The sequence below is a fragment of the Nothoprocta perdicaria genome, unplaced genomic scaffold, assembly GCF_003342845.1.
Source record: "Nothoprocta perdicaria isolate Ctin4 unplaced genomic scaffold, notPer1 scaffold_49, whole genome shotgun sequence".
Classification (NCBI taxonomy): domain Eukaryota; kingdom Metazoa; phylum Chordata; class Aves; order Tinamiformes; family Tinamidae; genus Nothoprocta; species Nothoprocta perdicaria.
Window position 1 is genome coordinate 1,343,222 of NW_020455743.1, and position 26,087 is coordinate 1,369,308.

Here is a 26,087-nt window from a genome sequence, read left to right on the forward strand (position 1 = left end):
GGCGGCCTCCCGCCCGTTGCCGCGTGTAACCGTGCCGCGGGTCGCGCGTGCTGTGCAGCCTGCGTGCCCCGTCCCCGCGCCGGGCGCTGAGTCCGGGCGGGCTGCCTTGGATCCGGGTCGCAGTTTCCACTGGTGCTCGATTGCACGAAGTGGAAACGAAACTGAGCAAATAGCTACACAGAAAAGGCTCTCAAATGTGCTTTCTCTTTTTTTTTTTTTCCCCCTAAAAATAAGATTTTCTTCCTTTGCTCTTGCTCTTTTCCTAGCACTTCTCCCATGTACCGTTGGCCTTCATGATGCAGGGGACCAGCATATCTTCTTGACCTGTGTAACCATTATTACTCAATATCGTGACCTTCATGGGATTGTCAAATGACAAAGCAGAGATCTGGGGGAGGAGAGAAGTGCCAAAATGACAAATGACACCAGGCAGCTATCTTGGATGCCAGTGATGAGGCCTTTTGGGGGAAAAAAAATATATATGTATATATGTATTTTTTTTTAAAGAGGTCCCTGAAACACTTGCAGATAAATTGTATCTGCTTTACATGTACTCAGCTGAATTATCTTTTCTCATAGTAAAAGGATAGCACTAGTGTAACTTAAAGAGATACTATAAGCTTTAAATTTACATTGAAATTCTTTTTATAAACTCTTCTACTAAGGAATTTTTTATGGTATATAGTGCATAGTTATCATAGACTATATAGRTCTATATACCATAGACTACATAGTTGGTATATACATGGGTTTATCCTCCCTTTATGTAAGATATATTTACTCTGTTGAAGGTTTCAGGGACCCGTGAATGAGATCTTATTTTTTTTTTTTTAAAGGGTTTCGTATCTACTACTATTCTCATTTCTTTTTGTGTTCATTTCGGTTTCTCTCAGTTCATTTCAAAATGCARCGTTCTCTTAAACCTAGCCATGTGGTAAATTTATTATGATAATAAAACTATGTGAATTTGAGCAAAAAAAAAAAAAGCTATTTTATCTCTCAGTTAAAATCATAACACGGGGAGAGAAGTAGGCAAGGTGTGCAGTGATTATTATCAATCCTGTCGGTCATTCAGATAATGACTAACGTATGTGCCAGGAAAAGTCTGTGCTGGAACAAGATTGCTAGAATTAGAAAAAAGATTTTCTTTTGAAATATTCCTTGATGAAATGTAAGATGTGCAGTTCTTTCAGTGTGGACTATCTCATTGACTCTCCTGTTACCTCCATTCTTTTACTGGGTTAGTTGTTCTGCACATCCTTCCMACCACTCTGGATGTGCATTTTTTCTTTTTTTTTTTTTCTTTCCAATCATCTTCATCTTTGTGTCTGTGCCAAAAGCCACATGAAATTGTTTACTTTGCGTGTCTACTATCATGTGTGTATTATTAGTATTATGAAGGTATTATCGTCAGTAACACCATGCAACCTCTAGTGAGATTTTAAAACGGGGGGCATATGATGTTGATTAGAATTCAAGATGTGTGGGTGAAAAACTGCCTGGTCCATTGGGGCCCAGGGGTAGTGTCAAAGCCTAAATGATTGTCAGTTTAGAACTGGTGATCCGTGGGGTTTATTCGGTGTGTTGCTTGGGGTTTATATCCTCCTCAACAGCCTGGATTCACTCTCAGCAAGTTTGCGAGTGACAACAACTTGCAGGGAGCAGCAGCCTGGAGCTCTGGTGGGAGGACTGGCCTGGCAGAAGCTTCTCAACGAAGTGAGGAGGTTGTGATGTGTAATGAAGTGCCGTGATTCTCAACACGGTTGAATTTCAAATCTTGGGACAGGACCCCCTGCAGCTGTCCCGAGAGGGGACTGTGGGGTGGCCCTGGGGGATGTGGTGGGCAGCTGGGTGACCCCGTCAGCCYTGTGTCCTGGCCATGGTGAAGGTCAATGGCAAGGGTGACAGGCAGCAGCTGTTCCCAGCTGGGTRGCACTTGTGAAGCAGCATCTCCTGTGTCCTGTGGTGGTGCCCCCAGAGCAAGGAGGGGACTGAAGAGGTGGAGTAGGTCCAGGAGGGTCTCTAACACGGTCTGCAGGCTGCAGCTCATGCGAGGAGGGGCTGCGAGTCCTGGGCTTGTGCAGCCTCGGGGGGCTCCTGGGGATGTTACTGATGTCTCTGAGGACCCAGCAGTGGTTTGAGAGAGAACAGAGCCAGGCTCTTCCCAAAAGTGCACAGCAAAAGGGCAACTGGCGCTGAACAGAGGTCGCAGCAAGGGAGCTAGCAAATAGATCCAAGGAAGAAAGTCTTGATTATGCGGAGGTCAAAGGAACAGGAACAGGAGCCCAACAAGCCTGTGCACTTTCCTTCCTTGCACATACTCAGCACTTKACTGGAAAAGGCTCTGAGCAACCTGGTCTGTCTTAGAATTCAGCCCTGTTGGAGCAGTGGCTCGAGTGACCTCTAGGGAGTCCTGCCAGCATAAATTGATCTGTGATTCTGCCTGGACATAAACTAAATTTTCTGAAATTCTCCAGCTTATGTGAGCAAGACTGTATGAGCACAGATGGCTCATGTAGGTAGTTTTGAAAGCATCGGAAATTAAAAAATATTTCTGTTACTTTCACTCCTTATTTATCTTTTGTGTATTTCATTCACACACAACACAGACTTTCAGCCTATGCTGTCTTCTTGTCTCAGGGGTTTTAATTCGGATCTCTTCTTTACTACCCTACTTGCTTTTAAAATATAGTTATTATTTTTTAGATTTCAACTCTCCTTTGATAAAGCTGGAGTTTCACCAAATTCAAGAATTGTATCATAAAAATTCATTGTACTTTCTTCTTTTCATGTTAAAAATATTGTGGTCAGGAGCTAATGGCCAGGTGAACCGCTGTCTGGTCTCTTGAAGGATGTTTGCTGGGTGGTTTCTCTGGCATTTTACCTCGGAAGAGCCCAGATTGACCTGTTTGTGTGAGTGCGGACGTACGTGTGCAGCAGTCCGCGCTCCAGCTCAGCCTGCCATGGGGGATGCGCTACCCRGCGCGGCAGAGCACTTCTCTCTGCTGCTTCTTTCTCTGCAGAAGATATACTTTAAGTAAAATTATACTACACTATAACCCTTCTTTTTGATAAACACAAAAAGGCTTTTAATTAAAAAAAAAGATATCCAGTGTGATTATCCTTAAGATGGGAGTACACTCATCTCGTCTTCTGAAGTAGCTCCACCTTTTAGAAAAACAAAACTAATTGTATCGTTAACAAGAACAGTTAACAAATATCATAGGTGCTGTGACCTTTCCCTGCCTGTCAGCTTTTAACATTTTTACCCTAAAAGACGTTGCAGTTTTGCTCTTTCTTCCCACATTTATAAGCACCCCTTTATTAAACTGAGCTTCTTCAGAATTCTATCTGCAAATCCTAGTTAAAAACCAAGGGTTGAATTAGCATCCCCCTGTCAGCCTGCCCCTAATTGGGCTGATTTCAGTGCAATTTCTAAACTCCCTCTCTAACTTTGTTTTCCTGCTGAACTTTAACTGGTTCAGCTTAACTCGGGAAGAGACAGGCTGACAGAAATGTGTTTTGTTTTGTTTTGCTTTTTTGTGGGCGGTTACATGACTATCCTGAGTGGCAAAGCCCAGAAGTCATCAATAGTTACTTCTAAAGCCTTTGTGATRTTGTTCCTATTTTTTCACTACTACTTCCTGACTTGAATCACTTCTGTGATTCTCACACTTCTCTGTAAGCCACCTTCTTTGAAAATTGCTACAACTGATGGCGCTGAATCCTTTTTCAGTAGGATAAGAACTGAGTGTATTACCATTCAGCTGTCACATCCCTTCATAAGATGCCACGTGTTACATCAGAGTTCCTGCAAAGAGATGGCATTAAATGAGCTGCCCTTTATCTTATCTGTTCGCTTAGCTATGCAGTATAGCTAAGTAGAGATACATCTGTAGCCATTTAAACAGTCTTTTGCCCACCATTCCTGTAGCAAAATAGCTCCACAGGTTCAAATGGCACAGGCCATCCTTGCATGGCAACTGCTCACACAACGGGACAAAACCAACTTTGTTTCCTTTCCTACAAAAAGTGAGAGCTCAGAATCATAATCCGGATTGAGCTCATAATGAATATGAAAAGAAGAAAAGCAGTGACAGAAATAGAGTTCAAACCTGTTTCAGAAAGAATTTGTTGACCTTCTCTGAATCGCTCCTACTTACTGTCTGCATTTCTCTTTCTTTTTCATCACTATCATAAAGAAATAAGGAAGGACAGATTTTTATTTTTTTCATCTATTTTTGATAATAGCTTCTTGAAGGGCTCCTGCTTTGTTTGTTTATTCCCCTCTTCCATGTCTCAGTTACCCACAGCTTTCGTCACTTCATGGCAATTCTAGTACTGATACAGAGCACAGAATTGTTCTCRGTGAAGCTTGCTAATCCCTTACCCTGAGGTGCTGGGAGTGTCTGCTGCTTTTGTGGAGGAAGTTAAAAGGTTGTGGTTGGCTTGTGGTTGATAGCATGTTTACCTAGGTATGCTCCGTGGGCATGAGAAGTCTCTGAGTTTGTATTGTTRCTTGTTCTGCTCATAATTTATCCCCATTGGAACAGCTTGCTCTAGAGGAGGCTTAAAAAAGCCTGGGTGTGCCAGAGCTTCAACCTGGGTCATCTGCAGGTCTCGCATTCCATATATATATATATATGTGTATACACTCCATATATATTATAAATATAATTAATATTTATAAACCTTAAAGGTTCACTTTAAAGATGTTCTATAAGGCTTCAAAAAAATGAAAGAATCAGAATTTCATTATCTGCTTGGTTGCAATTTTTATGAAAGTTCAAGTAAACTTGGCTATCTAAATGAAATCAAGAATTTATGGCTTTCAAGCTTTGAGAGAAAATCCTGCAACTTGTGGATTGAAATTAGAGTATTGGCAATGAAGTGTAGAAAAGATAGTAACAGTTGTGCAGACAAGTCTGATGAAATAGTTGGTATTGTCTTTTCTTTCTCTCTTTTTTTTTAATGCATTGTGATGTTGCACTGAGGTTTTTCCTTGTCAGATTTTTCATGTGTTCAGTATTTGTAGATTCAAAAGAAACTGGGTTCTGCCTGGGTCCCTCTTCTGTCATTGCAGTTTGGTTCCTTCTGCTATTTCAGGTCCATGTCTTTTCAAATCACTTGTCCTRAAAGTGAGGTAAGCCAGGACACAGCATACCTGTGGCATCAGTGTCAGAGCAGGGACTAGATTAATGGTATTGTAGCTAGCAGCTGGTATATTACAAACAGAGAAATATGTTCCAAAATACGTAATGAGGCCAGTGTTTATAACCTCCAATGTGGCTATCCATCGAAAAAACATAGTGGTTATAATTGGCAAAAGCTTTACCTAAGTATTCTTTGTTCACTTAAATACAAAAATGCATATAACCAACGTTAAGTGTATGTTTGCCTTTTTGTTGTAGGTGATGATGATAGACAAGAAAAACAACTATTAGTTATCACTGTGGTTTTTTTGAATAGAAATAATGTTRATTTATTGCTGTTTAAACTTATGTGTTCATAGTAATTTCAGTTGTGTGATCCATTTACAGGTTTTTAATGCAAAGACAGCAGAGCTCTTGAGTCACCATCAAGTTGAGATTCAACAGAAATTCCCCAAGGAAGGGTATGAATTCTCTGCTTTTGTATGTTTTCTACATTTCAGTAGAACTTTCTTAATTTCATGTATGATTGTTTAAATCCAAAGTTGCTGAATAATCAAGAACATGATATTGCTGTAAAAGATTGCATAGTAGAAAAGATGGCATAACAAGTATATTGATATCCAGTACGTGCTCTTAAGCAAGATAAACTTAAATTACTTAAATCTAAATCACTGACCAATCATTAATCTSTCCTTTGCCATCATGTTTAAAGTGGAACATTGGCCATTCCTACAGTTTAATCATATTCTTTTGCATTGAAATTTGCTTAGTTTGCATGTTTGTTTGGTGTTTTTAGTTTTGTTTTGGTTTGGTTTGTTTATTTTTTGTACTTAATTGACCTAGCGTTTACCTGTGTGGAAACAAAGCAAAACAAAATTCTCTATTTTCTACAGACATTTTTCTGTGGAAATACAACTTAGTCTTTAAAAGGATTTTGGAATCCATCATACTTTTTCTGGATATGTAAAACATATTTGTAATTAGGCTTTGTAACTAGGCTTGCATCAAATATTCAGGTGTTTCTCAGTCAGATTTGGAAACCTTCCATCTTTGTCTTAAATGTAGCTTCTCTTTGTTGTTGTTATTTTAATCTATTGACTGATGTTTACTGTTTGTTCAAGATGGGTAGAACAAGACCCAAAGGAAATCTTAAAATCAGTCCATGAATGTGTAGAAAAGACCTGTGAGAAACTGCAACAACTGAACATTGACATCACTAACATAAAAGGTATTTCTAGTACTTAAGGGCAACTGAGGGCTTTAACGTGCTTACGACTGAGCAAAGCAGATTCCCTACTTTTAAGAAGTCAATGCATAGAAAGGTGGCAGCATAGTGAGCCCTCAGAAAAAAATGTTAGCAGTCTTGAGAATTCATTCATGCATTTTAGCAATGCAAAGTCTACAAATAGTGAGAGACTGAGTGAGTTGGGCCTGTTTAGCTTGGAGAAGAGAAGGGTGAGAGGGGATCTGATTAACATGTATAAGTTCATAAAGGGGGAATGTAGAGAGGAAGGGGCCAAGCTCTTCTCGGTGGTGGCCAGTGACAGGACACAGGGTAATGGGTACAAGTTGGAACACAGGCAGTTCCATCTCCAYGTGAGGAGGAACTTCTTTCCTGTGAGGGTGCCAGAGCCCTGGCACAAGCTGCCCAGGGAGGCTGTGGAGTCTCCTTCTCTGGAGATCTTCCAAACCCGCCTGGATGCCGCCCTGTGCCCCGTGCTCTGGGTGTCCCTGCTGGAGCAGGGGGTTGGATTAGATGATCTCTTGAGGTGCCTTCCAACCTTAACCATTCTGTGATTCTGTAAACTTGCAAAATAAGAGACAAGTGATAAGTGAAAAATGTTGCCATTTAAAATAGGATCTATTGGCAAAAACTAATTTCGCTGTCAGTTTTGTTGCCATGTCATTTTGTGGCAAAAATGAGAGAGAGATGCAAAGCACATGAGTTAAGCAGCAACAGATTAAAGTTATGGTTTTAAAAGTAATATTTCTACACTATAACATGAAAAAGTTGGAAGCATTTTATTTCCCATTTACTTTCCCCTTCTCCTTACCTGTTCCTCCCTTCTCTCCACCCCACCCTACCCCACTCACCCCGCAAAAGGGGAAAGTAAACCTTCTGAAAAGGATCCTTCTTTCTGTTCTGTCCTGAAGCCATTGGAGTCAGCAATCAGAGAGAAACAACAGTGGTTTGGGACAAGACGACGGGCGAGCCTCTTTATAATGCCATTGGTAACTACTGTACTTTCTAAATATGAAATATTGTCAAGTGTGTTGTAGAAAAATGCTTTCCTGATTCTGTGCAGGTTTCCTCCTCGCTGCTTTGGTTTTGGTGATCTCTCTTATAAGTTCTGAGTTTGTATGAGCAGATGCAATTGGGGCCTATTTGTTACAGTTATTATTGAATGGATTAATAAGTCGTTTTATAGACTTTCAACAAAAAGGCAAAGCCTTGTTGGGTTTTGTGCATCATTAGCGTGCAATAAAGCTCTGACTTAGGCCAAATCACTTTCTTTTAAATGAAGGAGCTTACCAATTCTTCAGGATTCTTTTGATTTAACATAAATGGAAAACAAAAAAACGACCAACCAACAAAGCATTTTAAGTAAATATAATTAATTAATATAATATACTGGCTTGGATTTGCATAATTTAAATTTAAAACTGTGGCTTTTTCAGATTTTATCAGCAGAGAAGTGGTAATTCTCTGTGTTTGTGCTTTTAGCCCATGSCAAATACTAGATAATTTAGTTTAGCGTAGTGTGATTAAAAGAGCAGTACCTTCATGTTCAMATATATGTTGTTTACTACTATATGTTATGCCAAGCTGTGCCTTGATAACTCTGTTATAGTGCTTTAGTTCAAAGTTTTCATAGTAATAGTAAATAATCAACTTAGTGTTTGTTTTAGCCTTCTAATTTTGACATTCATCTGCTATAAACTAAAAGGTATAGTTAGTCATTTGTTTACACTCTGGTCGGAAAAAGATATATAACCTATTATGTGGAAGTCTTGTTTTGATTTATGAAATAATTTGTTTTTCTAAATAGAATGAGTCCTGACCAGTTTTAATTTTTGCAACAATCCATTAAGTATCTGAATCCGTTCTTTCAGTTAATTAATAAAGACATAAAGGCAGGAGTCTACTGATAGGAACTCCAGTTTTATAGGAGAAGCTCGTAGATGTCACTGTTCATGTATTAAAGGATTTGATTAATTAATTTTATTTGGACTTTTAGTGTGGCTTGACTTGAGAACACAGTCAACAGTTGAACGCCTTCTTAAAAGAATCCCAGGAAAAAATAAATCCTTTTTTAAGGTAAGGTTATTTCAGCCTAGTAACTGAACAGTTGGCGCTATAGTATATAATGGTTTTAAGAGATGTGTGCTTAAAATTCCATATAACAAAGTGACGTGGTTGTAGCTTTCAATCCCTTTTTAGTTTGTCATATAATAAAAAATGTGCTTAGTACACTACACAAATTTAAGACTATATCTGGTTTTATTTTCCTTGAGATAAGTTGATCACTCTTCCTATGTAACTCACTAGAGAAGTTAAAAGAATAATTGTCAGCAAGACTTAATTTTGTGGTTCCTGTTCAGTGATGACGTTGCTCMAAAAATCAGGAGCAAGTACAAGCATTCTCATCTAAAATCTATTTATTTATGTAAATATATAATTTCTTATTGTGTATCTGTTTTAAAGTTAATGCAATAAATTTTGCAAGTAGGGAAATATTAAAAAGTAAATATACACATGTACATTTATATTTGGAAGGTAAATGCTTGCAAAATGGTGTCATAATTCATTACTTAATGAACATAGGCAGGAAATGATTGTCAAAAAGCATATAAAGCTATTTACCCTCTAAGTAAAAGTAGAATACAAATTCCATCTTTCCTATGTTGTGTTGCTCCTCTTTTTTTTCTTTTCTTTTTTTTTTTTTCCCATCATTGTTTGCTGACCAGTCATATGGAGTTATCTTAGATAAGATAGGACTTCTGCAAACAACCATTTCCACGTAAATGGTCTTTGACCTGTGTTTTGTGACCTGCATTTTGATCTTTGTCCTTTAATGCACTAATGGTTTAGTTTTGATATTTTCAGGCTTACATATTGTGTGCCTTTTGCTTATTTAGAAAACAAGATTTTGTAATTTCTTTGGGCTTTTTCACATTTTTTTTCTCACTACTTTCACCTCTAAMTGTAATAGTCAGTTACATGGTCTTAACTTTTTTGTTTTTTAATTTTATAGTTCAGAACTGGTCTTCCACTTAGCACTTATTTTAGTGCAGTGAAACTTCGATGGCTTTTGGATAATGTGGAAGAAATCAAGCAAGCAGTTGATGATGGGAGAGCTATGTTTGGGACTATTGATTCATGGCTTATATGGGTATGTATTTATGAGTTCATAAGTTATTCCCWTTTTTTTTAAGGATTACCATTGAATATGCCTTATTCACCAGCATTTTCTGGTGAAGACAGACAAAAACAAAWTTTGTGCACTTACTTGCTATGTTTAACATATTCTACTATAATATTCTGAACAATTCTAGTTCAGACACAAACAATTTCTGTTTTCTGAACAATTTATTTTTCTTCATTTAAAAAAGGTATTTTTAGTTTCACAACTAAGCATTTACTAAATAAGACCATTTTTAGCAGAGCTTATAGGCAGAGCGATACAGTTCTAGTAAAAGCACTGTAACTGTAGTGATGCCCACATATCACACCGTCTCTTCAGTACACACTTTTTAAATTATGTGATTTTATTTTGTAGGTTTTTCCATTTATAGGTTGTGGTGAAATTCTGTTGATGCTTTTGAAAAATCTTGGGCTTTGAAAGGTGTATTAGCCACTTGTGCACTGTAAGAATCCAGGCATTAGTCCTGTGTCCTTGTTACGTCTGTTATGGTTTTGTTCCATTATATTAGGGCAGTGAAGCTGGTGAAGGGGCTGGAGCACAGACCTTACGAGGGGCGGCTGAGGTTGCTGGGATGGTTTAGTCTGGAAAAGAGCAGTTTCAGGGGAGACCTTATCACTCTCTGCAACTACCTGAGAGGAGTCTGCAGTGAGGCAGGGGTCTATCTCTTCTCCAGAATAACTAATAGGACAAGAGGAAACAATCTCAAGTTGCACCAGAGGAGGTTCAGGTTAGACATTAGGGAGAATTTCTACATGGGGAGAGTGGTGAAGCACTGGAGCAGGCTGCCTAGGGAAGCAGTGGAGTCACCGTCTCTGGCAGTGTTGAAGAAACGTGTGGATGAGGCGCTTGGGGACACAGTTTAGCAGGCAGGGTGCTGAAGGGCCTACAGTTGAGCTCGGTGATCTCGAAGGTCTTCTCCAACTGTGATGATTCTGTGATTCGATCTGTCTCTTTAGCGGTTGTGAAACCAGCAGAGTTTAGAACTGAGTTTAAAGCTTTGTAAATTTAGAACTTTTTGGAACTTYGTTGAAGTCGTAACTTTTCCTGGCTCATACTGCTGATGTGCTTATTCAGAGTTTGACAGGTGGGAAGAATGGAGGTGTTCACTGCACAGATGTGACCAATGCCAGTAGAACCATGCTCTTCAACATTCATTCCTTGGACTGGGATCCTGAACTCTGCCAGTAAGCTCAGATTTTCATTAATAGATTTAGTAAGTAATATTTTTTAAGAATAGTAAGAATCTCATCTAGACTAATATCAGCAGTTGTTATTGTATTTACTGTTACCATTAGTAATTAGAATTTGTTGTTGTCTCCAAATGCTCACATTACCACTATTAAACTTATTAAAGAGAGCAAGCCTTGATTTTCGTTTTCTTTTGTAGCTGGAAGGCTGACTCATGGAGATGATAACACTTAGTAGGTTTTTAAAATTTATTTAACAGACAAATTTGTAAGACAGTTACTACAATAGTGTCTGTAGAGTTTTAAGTTTAGATTTACCAGTTTAATTTATTGTATATATTTATATCTACATATTTGAATATAACTAAAGATACTGTTGTAAGAGGAATGACTTCCCACAAAGAAGAGCTGGGAAGAAGAGTTTCTTCAAAATATTAAAATATATAAGCTTTTACTTCATAATGCAGTATCGTGCACTGTAAAAAGTAGAGAAGCAGGCAGTCATAGATTAAACCCTAGAAATCAAGGTTACCACTGTAGGCAGTTTTTATATTTTAGCTTAATCTATTTAAGAGGAAAAAAAAAAGGCAACCTGCTTTCTGATTTAGCTGTAATTGTATACATGACTTATTTTGCATTGTGTTCAGGTTCTTTGATATTCCCATGGAAATACTTCCAAAAGTACGAAGCTCTTCTGAGATTTATGGCCTGATGGTATGTTTTTTGGTTTTGTTTGTTTTGTTTTGTTTTTTTAATTTATGCATGAAGATAATCTTGTAAAGATAAAACCATATCAGTATAAATTAGCAGAATTAGCATAAAGAAAAACTAATGCCATTTTCTAGACCAGTATTGCTTGATTCATGATTACTGTATCTATTGCTGTGCAATATTCTGGAAGGTGAAAATTTACTGTTTTCTACTTTAGGCCTCAAATGGCAAAACAAGTTGTGAGCGATTCTGATAAGACTAAAAAAATATTTTTACTGTCAAATACTTGCTAAGTTTGAAACTGTCAGGCAGAATGTAGAAGTCATACTGCAATTTAATCACTAGATTAAAAGTAATGAGATTTCTGTAAATAGGGCATAATCATTATGCTTCTTGTACAACTGAAATTTTCAGAGAGATGATGAGAATTGCTATGGAGGTCTTCACTGCTTAAGAAACCTGGACAAGTTGTGCARTGGCTCATTTCCTCATAACTGAAGGCAAGGTTTAGCTTACGTGGACTGTGAAATGACAAATAACACCTTTGGTTGCCTTCCTTTTGAAAAACAAACTCTCCCTGCAGTGTATATTTATATAGCAATTCACTTTAAAATCTTTTAGAGCRTTATGATGTTTTCTTAATCACACTGCTTTCCATGCAGCTATGAATATTACTTAAAAATGAATTGTTGCCATGAGGTTGAGGTCTCAGGTTTTGTTGCCTAGAGCATCAGCTCATTGTGATGTTGTGGTATGTAACGTATCCTTTTGGTTAGGTAAGGGCATAAGAATAGAATATGCTGGATATAGAGATTTTTATGGAGTAGAAATTGTTATTATCCTCCTATTTTATCATCTTGTATATTTGAAAAGTACATGCAAGCGTTTTGTAGTTAGGAAAAATTATGAGACCTTTATGTGCAATGTAATTCTAACTTGCATGAACCTGAAATATTTTTACTATTCTGTTAATGAAGATGCCGTTAGGAATCATAGTTGGCTTTAGTAATGTGAAGATTTGGAATGGGAATTGTTTTTGGGTGAGCAAATGATGCAAATGCAAAATGAAGCTACATGGTAATTGAAATAAAACAGCTGCTCACTGTAAATTTGGTAAATTTCAACTTTGTTTTCTCTTCCTTTTTCCACCCATCTATTCTTTTTTTTCTTTTTCTTTCTTTTCTTTTTTCTTTTTTTTTTTTGCTGACTATAGAAAATCTGTCCTAGCCTGGTGAGTAGAAGCTTTCATTAGGCAGACCTCCCATATCTCACTCATTCTGTTCAGATGTTGTGCATTTCCACTGATGAGAGGATAAGTTAAACCACATCTTCTAGGTCCATAAATTTGGCAAGTATATCCAAATGTGAGACCAATATATCCAAATGTTGCAATCGGAGCTCATCTCAAGGATATTTCTTAACCGTAATCTTTATTTGTTTGGTTTAATTTTCAGGCTGTTGAATGTTTCCTCTTACAATGAAGTCACAAATTAATGTTGGTTAATAATGTTGGTTGACTGGTTCTATAAATGTATTTTTTAATGCATTTATAAACTCAATTGCCTTAAATTCCAATTAATTAAAATTAGAATTAAAAAAAWAACTAAGATTCTTACTGGAAATGCACATGCATGCCTTCACTGAAAATGCATTGTCACAGTTCCACAGAGAAACAAATTACAGTAAGAGGTAAAGATTGACAGGGTATACATTTCTTATGATACTTACTGCAAGAATGTGACTTAGAAAGCATGTCTTGGTATTTGAAAGAAATTCTATATGGGACTTAATATGCTGTATTTTAAAATTAGGTATCTGTTATTAAAATCATTTTTTTTTCCAGTCACTTTGCTGTTTTTCACCTTCACATTTTAAGCTTCACAGACTGCATGATATTCTCTGCTTATTTTTCTGTACAGTATGGTTTTAACAAAATCTCTTTCAAGAACTATAAAGTGATATCAAGCATATCCATACGTTTTTCCTGCTAATTTTTGTTTCCTTTTTACACTATTTGCCTTCAATGCATTTTTTTTTTAAAATGACATAAAAGAAAAAAGTCTGGACTTTTAGTTACCTGCTCTGAGTCTTAACTGAAAGGTGGTTAGTGCAGAATAGTTAGTCCTTGCTATGTTCAGGTAGGAATTAATGCTTTTGATAAGCTTAATTTAAAAGGATTGACCTAAAGATTCACCTTCAGACTTCCCCTGAACACTTGTATCTGTGGGTTTCTTTTGTTTTGTTTTGTTTTTGCTTTCTTTGTGCTAAATTCTCAGAGAAACWAATGCTGCTACCAGAAATGTGTTTCTCCATGATAATGTCTCATTGCCTATCTTGTGGCCCCTGCCCACTTTTTCCTTAGAGATTATTTTTTCCTTTTTGAGATTGATCTATAGTCTGGAAGAATAAAGTTTCTAGGTTCTGCCTCATGTATTCCTACCATGATTCTGCCACCTCAAAAGTGATGGTAGAAAAAATGTTAACTGCAAACATTTTGCAGTTAAAAATACTATATGTCAATACAATGTAAACAGCAGTGATAGCACAGCTTGCTGCATTTATTTATTTATTTATTTACCCTTAGCTACTTTTTCCCGTGTTTTAATTCTTGGGTTGGGTTAGCCTCCATAGCAGTAACTAGATTATATGAACACACACACACACACACACACACACACACACACACACGCACGCACGCACGCACATATATTTATACATTGGAAGGATCTGCAGCTTCAGTGAAAATCTTTCGTGGCCTGCTGCTTTAAAAAAAAACATGGAAAAAAATCCTTGATTTGGAGGCCACTTAACTGATCTAGTCATGATTATAAGATAAATTTTGCAGTGATATTTCAGTAGGATAGCCAATGCACAAGTGTTTTCAGGTATATATTTAAAATGTGATCAAAGCACATTATTTAGTTCCTATGTTGATAGGAATGGGGTTAAAGAATGTGCTTTTGGAAATGTTCCAGAAGGTTCTGAATATTTTAAAAGATTATGGATATTATATAGAGGTAAGCAGGTTACATTCATTGGTCTCTTCCATTTTCATACATGACTGTCATCACACTAGGACGATGCTACGGTGTTCCAGGCTTATTAATGTTTCTATTGACTCTATTTTTGCCTATTAGAGCTTTTTCTGTATGTTTTCATTTTTTTGGCTGTGGTATTGAAATCTGAAATTTGGCTTGCAATATGCAAACACTTCTATCGTAAACGTACTTTAAGAGCGACTTTTCAAACACTAGAGACACGTGACATAGAGCCTTGTTTCATCGGTTTGTGTCTACGTCTGAGATGCATATTTTCCTTTCAAACACAAGCATAGATTATTTCTCATTACAAATTGAAATATTAGAAATCTAATTCTCTCCTTCTCTCTTTTTTTTTATTTCTTTTTTTTTTTTCCTTTTTTTTGTTAAATCAGAAGTCGGGAGCCTTGACAGGTGTACCAATTTCTGGGGTGAGTTCTCTTCAACTCAAATCCTGGCATGAGAACCTGATACTGCATGAGTGTGTCCTTATTGGAAAAACACCTTTAACACCTTTAACATGAATGAATCTTGCTACAAATTAAGTTGATGATTTTATTTATATATATATGTATATATTATTTATGTATAGTATTTATATATTTTATATTTTTTTTTAATAAGCTAATAATGAAGAACCCACTCAGTTACTAAAATAAGTCTTGGATTTAAATGTATACTTGACAACTTTAATGTGTTTGTATATTTCTGTTGGAAACTTAAGGTCTCTGAGTGACATCACAAAATGGAATCAAGTCATATTACATATATAAAATGAACTGATATATACTATCCATGAATGTTGGACAGATTCTCAGCTATTTCCAATATCATGTACATCCAAATAGTGTATTTAACTTTGGTTTCTTTAAATTGTTCACCAATTGACTATGATTGACCACAATTGTCACCAATTGACACGGTCACAATTGACCCTGACTATCACGACTCATTTTCACCTGCATTTCTTACACAGGAGACAGTAGTATTTTGCACATGTTGTCTCTATAGGTTTCTTCCTCAATTTTAATTACACAAGCACTGCTAATAGGTTATAGTTAGAATTAAATATATCTGCTCATGCTACTTGTCTGTGCATGAATCACATGCATCAACATTTACTAAAGAATCCCTCTCTTTTCAGTGTTTGGGTGACCAGTCTGCTGCTCTTGTGGGGCAAATGTGTTTTCAAGATGGTCAGGCAAAAAATACGTAAGTTATTACAGAAGTTGTGCAATAAACAGTAGGTCAGTCACTGCTCTGTTTTGAATTAACTGTCTTCTCTTTCAGTCTAACTGCAAAATATGTTTGTAGTTACCACATAACTGCAGCTCTACCTTTGGACTGTGTAGTCCTGCAAAGTAAATATGTCCTGACTTTCATATAAAATACTGAAGATTTTAAATTGTAAGGTACATTTTGGAACAAAGTGTGTGAGGAATCATTCCTATGTGGCAAGTGGTTTTTCATTTTAAAATTCTCCAAGGCACAGACTAAAGCAGTTGCAAATATTTAATTTCAGGGACYTAAAACCAGCTGTGTGTAAGAGAGCATGAAAGTTAGATTGCATAGATTCAAATGACAAGAAACATAAAGTATTGCTAGATTGCTAGGATCCATTTATGTTCTAGTGATTTAGTTTGTGCTCCATGTCCAGTTTAATGTGAAGACTTGTTAATCTGCCTTTTTTTTTTTTTTTTTTTTTTTTTTTTTTTTTTTTTTTTTTTTTTTTTTATCTCCTCTGTTCTCAACTTCTTAGTGTCCCTTGTTTAAAACAGCTGTCAGTTAAATCAGGGCACTGGAATAATCAAACATGTATTTGAGGAAGAGCTCTCTGTTTAAATGACTCACYGTTCCATTTACAATTGTGTGCTTAACTGAGCACGTAGGTAAACACGCAGTATTGGACTTTCACAGATTTAATTACACATTAATCTTTGCTGGTTGCTAATTAACTTTCACTTTAGCTTTTACATTTGTAAACAAATTTAATATTTTAATAGTTAGTGGCGTTGCATTTTAATAAAACAACATGAATATTGTGAGAAAGTATATTTATAACACAAGAGATCTTTGGAAAAAATATCCAGTAGTAGTTGAATGTCAGATGAGRTTTTTTTAATTATTTGTAACGCAATATTATCTTTTATTCTCTCCAAATATACCTGAGAATTTTCTCAATCATATTTTAAGCTACTGCTTTTCAGGACATTAATAATAGTAAGAGACAATTATTTAGAATAAGTTAGAGTGGATAGTGAGTATTTTTTGTATTCCTMTTACTAAGTTGTGTCCTTGTACATTGCGTGTGCATGTGTGCTCATGTACATGTGATATGGTCCTTCAAATAAGAAAAATGGGATTTTTAGAAATATTTGATCAGTATATATTTATTTTAAAAAGCAATTTCCTTGAAACGGGAACAAAGTTTCTTAAACTTTCTCTTTTAAAAGTTTGAATTTAATTTTGTGCAGTTCTTACTTTATAAAGTAACTTCCCTAATCAGCTTAATTTGAAGTAAACATGGCCACCAAAGAGGAATTCCCTCTTGGTTTTCAGCCCTAATGCTCCTTGTTTCAATGACTAGGCAAGAAATTGTCAGCCAGGAAGAGAAGACTGACTGGTATAAGATCTTTCAGCAGTAGCCTGCATTTGGATCAACCTTTAGAGAAAGGTTTTATGATCWAATAGTAGCGCATGGCATCCAAGCAGGGAAAAAAAGTCATATCTTGATCCTCTGCAGTGGAATCATGGATACCCAAACTGCAGGAATTGGTTATCCTCTAAGCATACTGGCATTAACTTTCCTTTCGTTTGACTCTAGGTATGGAACGGGATGTTTCTTACTGTGCAATACAGGGCAGAAGGTCAGTGTTTTTTGTTTTTTGTTTTTCCAGTTGTTCACTTGTTTTTAACGATTTTGAGTACTCAAATACAACCGTAAATCAGACTTTCTTAAATTTATTAACGTCAACTGCGTAGCTGCAGGAAAACTGCACCTATTACTCCAAAACAATGGAAATAATCATTTGTTCAAGTTAAAGACTCAATTTCATAGTTTCCAACATGAATTTTCCATAGCAAGTTTCTCACTCTTTCCTTCCATAGGTTTCTTAACCTCACACAAGAATTGCTGAGTGTTCTGCTAGCTAACCATATGCTTTTCTCCTTGACTTGGTTACTTCAGTTCTGCCCTTTGAGGTTTTTTTTCCCATTTGTTGTCTGTAGTAGTATTAGTAAATAATGGAAAAGTTAGGCATCCTTCTTAGTCATATCTCTTTCTAAAGAACTCCCATTCTTGGTTTTTAAGAGTTTGGAAAGATCTGTTACCACTTTCTGGCCCTATCTGTGGGAACAGGAATTAGCTGAGGAGCCTGTCTTAGGTGCTTAGTTAGTGATAAATCATTTATTTTGTTGAAACTCTTAATATTTAAAGTTTAAGTAAAGATTTTACTTTGTTTATTATATTTTGAATATTTTTCTATATATTCTGCCTCTGTTCATGGCTTACCTTTTTCTTTCCTCTTCCCCTTTTAGTCTGTGTTTTCTGAGCATGGTCTTCTAACCACAATAGCTTACAAACTGGGCAGAGACAAACCTGTTTGTTATGCACTAGAAGTAAGTATGGTAATTTCTTCCTTTTTATAGTGATACAAATTATCTTGCTACATACATATAATATTGGAATTGAATATATTGGAAAACAGTAGTAAAGAATATGTCTTTTGATTATTTGTAGAGAAAATGTTCAGGTGCACAGAAATTTTAAAGAAATTGCATTATGGCATGAGTACTTCAGGGCTTATGTGTGGTTTTGATTACCCCATCTCCACCTCCAATCTAAATTTTTTGATTTAAATAAATATGTTTCTACATTGCATCACTTATTTGTAGACCATTAGAGTGAAAATATTTTTTTCTATTGCATWATATTGCAAATCTAACAGATAATTGCATATGAAGATTGTGTTAAAAAGGGGGGAAGTTCTCTCTCATAATAAAAATTATGATTAAATATCTTTGTCATTCTAATGGTTTTTATTTTTAACTTTTTATAAACTGAATSAAATGACTAAGATGAGAAGCATCTRAATTGTGTGCTTTTGATGTACTAAAACATAGATGCTTACTTACAGAATCTAGTTCCTCAGTTTCCTCTGCCACTCAGAGAACATCCAATTTCTCTAAATAATTGGATTTTTACTCCTTAATTTTCATGTTTAATGGGTTTAAAACTCTGATTCTCAATCACAGRTTGGCTTAGCAGCTGTGTTGCAGCAAAACTTCACTGGGATTTGTGGAATAAGTATTTTTTCTCCTAGTTTGCTTAGTACATTTGGTCTGTTGGTTACTCTTGAARCACCCTGATTTGTCTGCTGTTCTTGAGCTTTTTAAATGAGCCCATTTTTCCATGTCAGCCAGACAATACTTGGTGGATTACAGACTCTTGTGCAATGTGAAAAGCTCTATTCATTTCATTTTCTTCYCCCAAGGAAAGTGGAACTTCCATTTGCCATGTTCTGATCAACTTGGGGTTTTGTTGTTGTTGCATTTTGTTATTGTTGTTGAATCTATGTTCTTGAAGTGAGAATTAGAACTGTCTTGAGAACGTTTCAAACTTCAGCGTGCTCAGGCGTGCACGTGCTCTGTTTCTTCCTCATCTCCAAGCCCTTYCCTATGCTGTCTGAAGAAATGGCTTCAGCAGAAGGTAGTGAATACTCCCTGCTCCTGCATCCAGCCTAGGATGGTGTGCAGTGTGACAGCTGAGACACTTGTGACAGAAGTGGGTTCAGTTTTTCTTTTAATCAAACCTCAATCTCATAACTGTAAGAACTAAGTGGTTAGCAAACACCCTTGCCTCCTTCTAGCAATGACTTTGAATAGAAATACAGTTGCACTTCTGTTTTTGTTGAGGCTTGGCCTAGGAGTCTGGAGGCTGTCTTTTTGAGGAAACCATTTGGTCTCCGTTGTGAGATGGAAGCCATGCCATTCATCCCATTGTAAGATAGGGGCATTCAGAGCCATTTGCTGAGACAACATGGGAATTTTGTTGGTCTTTTTGGCCAATGCTTAACTTTCTTTCTAGACATTTGTAGTTAGACCACTACATAGACCACTACTGTAGCATTTAAAGAGCTCAACTACATAATGAGTCTAATTTTTTAAAAATCAAAGCATGAGAGTTTTAATTTAGTAGAAAAGGATAGTGGGCCTCAGCATTGTATATTCAGGAGGAGACCCAAATTAGAGGGAGCAAAAAGGTTGCTTAGCAAGTGTCATTGTAACTTCCCTGAAAGGGAGGGAGGAACTTTTTTTTTCAAGGATGCTAAATAACAGGCTGCTATTCTTGCATGGTGACCTCGAGCTGCCGAAACATGCTGTCAACATTCTTGGGWGTACTCTACGTGCAGCTACCTCTCCTCTCCAGTCCTGTAAAAATGAACATGATGCTACCAGTTGTGCTCTCCTGATCTTGTAGTGATATTCTTTTTTCCTTTAGGGATCTGTTGCAATAGCTGGTGCTGTTATTCGTTGGCTGAGAGACAATCTAGGTATCGTTAAGACTTCACAGGAAGTTGGTGAGTGTTCACAATTTGGAGCTGTTAATCTTTCAGGTTTTCTTCTTACCCATCTTGATGTCTGCAATGTTGAGTAAAAGCTCAAAGCAGTCAAGTAAGCAGAAACTGCAAGATATGTAAATTTGATGTCACAGAATCACAGAATGGCTGAGGTTGGAAGGGACCTGTAGAGATCATCTAGTCCAACCCTCCTGCTCAAGCAAGGACACCTAGAGCACACCTTTGTATTCAAATAATTCATTTTGCATCTCTGGAATCATTGCTTATTGACACGTGTATTTCATACAGCATCTCGCTGAGGTCTTTGAAACCCATTGTYAGCTTCATTTTATTACAGTTCATAATTATTAATAATTGTCCTAGCAAATAGACGTCCAGGAATGTATTACACTTATAGTGTATTTCCTGGTTTCATAAAACACTGAATTTTCCAAAGCCAGTAGTGTGTAAGTCTCATCCATGGAACCCAGTGAAAACTGAATCTTAAAGCAACATATGCATTCCTAACAAACAAGAGAACCTGAAACCCGAAACATGCTGTCATTTATATAGAAGGATTCATCTACATCAAAGCAGTAGAAGACCTCCACTTGCAAAGCTGTCTCTTTAATGAAATTGTAGGTGATAATGTAATCTGTTTTGGCTAACAATATCATAATCCTTTGGAATACTGGTAGCTGATGTTTCTGATAGAGCAGAACTTCAAACAAGTGAATGTGAAATATTAGAGAAAATAGAAATACAAAAAAATTGAAAAGGAAGAAAATATTCAGAAGCCTGCAAGTCTCAATTTGAAAGAGACTGCTTTAATGAGATGTAGGAAATTCAGTACATTTTGTAATATTTTATATATCTATTCAAAAGTGGAAATATGTAGAACTCAAAATTCGCTTATAACTTCAAAGACTAGGCAATAACAGAGACTGTCAAGCTGTTTTTCAAGTAAAAGCTTCATAGATCCATATGGAAGCATCCATGCCTTTGCCACAGAATTATCCAGTTGTCGAAACGCTTTGGTACCCATTGGCTTCAGAAGTTTGACTAAACCTTTATTAGGTTTAGAATTCAAGAACTTTAATCATATTGGCATTACTAAAATCAAGTGGGAAATTTTCACCATTTCTCTTTAATAAAACAACAACAAAAATAATTTATGTTTTAATAATTAATATTTCAGTATTGGTGAACTCAGATATCCAATGTTATTACTCGGCATTAAGAAACTTTAGATTTCCTTGTAGCAGGGCTTGTAATTATATACTTAGGCTATGAATTTAGAGTTCTAAATCCATTTGAAATTTCTGGGAGTTTAGTTCTTAACTCCCTTTGGTCTTAATGCAGTTTCCTTTACTTTCACTGACTTATATGCAAGGGAAGTGTAACTTTTTGGACCACGCTGAAGGATACCTTTTAAAAACCTCACAGAATTTAGGTTAACATATTGAATACATAATTTCAGATTTTAATTTTGATTTTTTTTTTGTTCATTTTACATATCCTGCAGTTTCTTATACTCCACCTTCCACTGAAAATGAACAAATAGTTAAYGAGCTGAATGTCAGTTATTTAGATTTTCTGCTTGTTTATGGCTTGGTTATTTATTTTTTAGCTCTTTTACATATTCTGAAATATTCCCTATTTAAATAATAACTTAAAGTGCCATATTTAAGTGCTGGTACCCTTGTGAAAAGCTGTGTGAAGACTGTTTATGTCTGTGTGTGCATTAGAAAAACTGGCTGCAGAGGTGGGGACTTCTTATGGCTGCTACTTTGTGCCAGCATTTTCAGGACTGTATGCACCATACTGGGAACCCAGTGCAAGGGGGTAAGGATCTAATTAAACACTGCATTTACAGGTAGATTTAATTATTTGCGAACACTAACACTGTTTCCCCCAGTTTTGTGAACTCAGTTTTACTTTTGCCTCTTTGGTGTATCAGGATACCTTGTTCTCTGTGATGTCTTCAACAGAGAAACGTGAACTAAAATTRTCTGTCTCAGCTACCTCCTGTAAGAGAAAAATAAGATGGAGATTTGACAGGGATACCACTTGGACTGAGTTGTAGATTCTGGAGGATGATTACAGGATAATTTTATCATTCTCAGTAATAAGGGTCCTGTCTCTTTTTTCATTTTTTTTTTTTCTCCTCCTTCCTCATGCATACCTGTGACCTGTGAACATATAAAGTGAAGATTTTAATGCTGATTAGTTTTGTGAGATCAGTTCCCCATTGCTGCTGCTTTCACGGTCTCAGATACAGGCTACTTAATTCTTTCCCATCTTGCTCTCTCTCCCTCCTCTTCCCCCATAAGTCCAGCTCTCCTTCGCTTGCCAATCTATTGCRTAGGCCGATTCCTTCCAACACATTTTGGGGTGATTAATAGTGATACTGATAACTGGTAATAGTTAGAACTACTAGTGCAAACAACATCCTTCTACTTGTATTTTCTGCTATTGTGAGTTTGCCTACTGTTGTTGGAATCAGACCATGCCATAAGAATTACAGAAAGTATACAGAAGTATAAGTTTGCTAAAATGAGGGAAAAAAAAAAAAAAGGCTTAAAGGTTTTGAGTAGTCTCATCTTTAGAATTAAGGTATTTTTTATAGCTACAGGAAAAAAAAAGTCCTTATATATAAATAAAACTGATAAGACCGATAAAACTGAAAGACTGATAAAACTGATGAGACTGGAAGAGTTTTAATCTAGCAGGCCTAGGTCTGAAATATTTCCCTTCTGATAAAGATGTGTGTTCTAACTGATGCATTTTCTTTCTCTTGAACAGTATTATCTGTGGCCTTACTCAGTTTACAAATAAAAATCACATTGCCTTTGCTGCACTAGAAGCTGTCTGCTTTCAAACTCGAGAGGTAAAGACAAATTAAGTCTTAATAAATTCACTGAAAATTAATATGATATCGGGCACTGTAACTCTTCAGGAATAGAGGACCAGAAGGACTTCACAAAGATTAATGAATCACTTGATATTGTGCTTGGATGTTATCTTTCTCTTCATATGGTGCTAATGTTGATGAATTGCTCCTTCAGACTTGGCTGCAATGATCTGGTTGGCTGGTGCCTTATTTACATGGGCAATGTTGTTCTTTATCAGCTGTTAGGATGCGGTTTTTGTGAATCTCAAGACTTGCAAAACACAGATGCAATCCAATGACAAGACCAATGCCRTAACTAAAAAGTTACATTTTTTCTATGGCATGTGAGATTGTGGTTTATACTGTCTGCGGTGAAAGAAATGGCTTGCATTGCTACCCAAGAACAAAAATAAATTTCCTATTGCCTTTGCCAGCATTCTACAAAAGCAAACCAAAATTCTCAGTGAAGAAATGAAGCTTTTTACCAAATTAAAGGGGCATCTATGTTCTGAGGAATAAGAAATGGTTATATCACCACTCCCTATTAATTTATGTTTCTCTTGTGTTTTGTACAAATAGAGACCCCTCAAATATAACAGTCAAACTTTGATTCAATTGCATGTTTTTAAACTGATGTTGTTATTAGTGCTGAGGTTTAAAATAACACCCATCTAATTCTGTGTGAGAGGAGGAAAGCAGCTTAATTCTGCCATGACAAAAAGTAGAGTAAGGAGTACTTCTATAGAAAAGAGCTAGAAACTTCACCTGGGCATCTCCGAGCCCTCCGAAAGCCATGAAGGGGCTTGAAAGCAGCATTTATCTCTGATACCAGAAATCAGGCTGACATTGCAGGGACGGACCCGACAGCCCAGTTTGCAGTCTCTTCCTCTTTTTCCTTCTTCCTCCTCCCATCCATTCCCTCTCATGTGGCAGCTCAAGAAAGGAAACATCAGGGAAAAAGACCTGTCGTGTGTGATGTGAGTAAGAGGAAGAAAGCTTTCAGACTGAGGATGAAGTTAACTGTTTGAACCAATCTAATACTTCCTCATACTTTAGTGAATGTGCTTCTATCATAATTATAGGAGTGCCTGAGTAGGTCTACCACGCACACCTAGTAATTAATCTGATCAGTAGATTAACTCCTAGTGATGCAGATAAACATATGTACAATTTTCAAAGGTATATTGTTAGTTCTGTCTTTTCTGAAACCATTTCTTGTGCTACAGATGTAATAAAAAGCACTTTGACAGATATCAGTGATTTAAATACTCAGCTCTCAGTTATCCCTTGCAAACAGTAAAATCCTTTCCACATATTCATCTCTCCACCATGCAAAAAAAAAAGAAGACACAGAATTTTAGCAACGCTTACATTAACAGTTTAGTCTTAAAGTCTAATGAAATGTAAAATTATAATTTTCACTGCCTTATCAAAAATACCTGAAAGTTTGCTCTTTCGAAATAGTTCAGTGGGAACTACTGTGCACTGAACTATCTCCCAGAATGCCAATTCAAATGATGTAATTCCACCATTCTTTAATGCTTCATCTTAGAACAAGTAGACAGATAGACAACTTGTAGTCAGCTGAAGAGCTTCTTTCAGGAATACTTCTTCCTAGGGCATCTTTGATGTAAGCTGTGATTGTTGTCTTCTGCCTAGTAAGTTGCCATCAATTTTTCTTATTTTTTCTCAGGCCTTATAAGAAACATGTAGGGCTAGGGTTCTAGTATCAGAAGGAATGCTTTTCTTGCACTATGGTTTTTGGAGTATTATGATTTCTGCTGTATATTAGACAAACCTGTACAGTTGCTAATTCCATGATGACTAAAACTTGGGGTTGCATATTTGGGGGGAGACAACTATTTATTTTACACTCTTTAGCAAACACTGACATATCAGTGTTTTATATGGAGAGGATTTCATAGATTTCTCTATAATTCAGTCATAACAYATGTTAATCTTTCTTAAGATTTTAGATGCTATGAACAAGGACTGTGGGATACCACTAAGCCARCTGCAAGTAGATGGAGGAATGACCAATAACAAAGTTCTCATGCAACTCCAATCAGATATCCTCTGTATTCCAGTAGGTAAGGTGAAAGTACATCTATACTTTCTTTATAAAGGAAAAGAAAAAGGAAAAGGAAAGTTTTTATGGCTAAGGAGGACCAGTCAATTGGTCTTTTTTTGGTGAGGGGCATTGCTGGTCTCTTAGTCCTAATTGTGAATGTTCTTTTTGCAGGGGAGAAAAAAAGTTACTGGATCTTGCATCAGATGTTGAGAATTATTTTTTGTAGGACTCTTGGACTGTTGTTTATACTGTTGAAATATTATACCATTATGAGTGCATTGAACCTTGAGTTTATCATTTTGATTTCTAAATGTCTAATATCTTCTAAAATCAGTGAAATTAATGCTCTACTGCAACATACTGGCCCTGAGAATCYAGTGCAGAGTTAAACCACAACTTTGCACCTCCACTGCTCATGTTCTTGAGTAAGCATTTCCACAAGTAGAAAATACACTTTTTGTTTTTGTTGTTCCCCTGGCCTTCACAAAACTTTGATCTCATTTACAAGTAATGAAACAACCTGACCACTCTTTCTCCCAGAACACCAATAATAATAGGAAATTCAAACCAAAATGGTTATGGTTGTTCTCTTCTGCTTGTTTCTCTAAGGCAAATAAGATTTCACAAAGTCTTTACTTTCACCCACCCTTAAGACAAGCATTTTATAAATGATCTTATAACACTTCCTTTTTAGAAAATCCCTAGAATGATTAAAAGGATTTTTATCCTTTGAAGAATGTGTTTTAATACACAGTGTGCAGGACTTTTTGGAGACTTCATTTGAAAAGTGTGATTAGAGTATTTCAGTATCAGTGAAAAGCATACATCTTTATCAAGATAGATTTTAATATGTCTGACAGATAACTAAAAATTGTTGAAAAAAGTGAGTTATGCTTTAGCATTCTTAGGGATGCAGTATGTCACTGAGTAACATCAGGATATTATGATATATTGATAAATGGTAATAAAATTTTTAAAAAATGGATATATTGATAAATGGTAAAATGAGATATGCTGGTGATAAATCTGAGGGAACCTTACACAGTATA

General features: G+C 36.3%; 1 protein-coding gene across 1 annotated transcript in view; it reads left to right on the forward strand.

Annotated features, from left to right (window-relative positions):
- GK (glycerol kinase) overlaps nucleotides 1-26,087 on the forward strand; it is a 34,450-nt gene that overhangs the window by 674 nt on the left and 7,689 nt on the right. Inside the window, exons 2-17 of the mRNA XM_026047308.1 lie at nucleotides 5,513-5,614; nucleotides 6,275-6,381; nucleotides 7,308-7,385; nucleotides 8,393-8,472; nucleotides 9,410-9,547; nucleotides 10,655-10,764; nucleotides 11,415-11,481; nucleotides 12,692-12,709; nucleotides 14,912-14,947; nucleotides 15,661-15,728; nucleotides 17,341-17,383; nucleotides 18,054-18,134; nucleotides 20,017-20,095; nucleotides 21,823-21,919; nucleotides 22,880-22,964; nucleotides 24,937-25,057. Coding sequence (XP_025903093.1) covers nucleotides 5,513-5,614; nucleotides 6,275-6,381; nucleotides 7,308-7,385; nucleotides 8,393-8,472; nucleotides 9,410-9,547; nucleotides 10,655-10,764; nucleotides 11,415-11,481; nucleotides 12,692-12,709; nucleotides 14,912-14,947; nucleotides 15,661-15,728; nucleotides 17,341-17,383; nucleotides 18,054-18,134; nucleotides 20,017-20,095; nucleotides 21,823-21,919; nucleotides 22,880-22,964; nucleotides 24,937-25,057 — 1,310 coding nt within the window. The remainder of the gene's footprint in view (nucleotides 1-5,512; nucleotides 5,615-6,274; nucleotides 6,382-7,307; nucleotides 7,386-8,392; nucleotides 8,473-9,409; nucleotides 9,548-10,654; nucleotides 10,765-11,414; nucleotides 11,482-12,691; nucleotides 12,710-14,911; nucleotides 14,948-15,660; nucleotides 15,729-17,340; nucleotides 17,384-18,053; nucleotides 18,135-20,016; nucleotides 20,096-21,822; nucleotides 21,920-22,879; nucleotides 22,965-24,936; nucleotides 25,058-26,087) is intronic.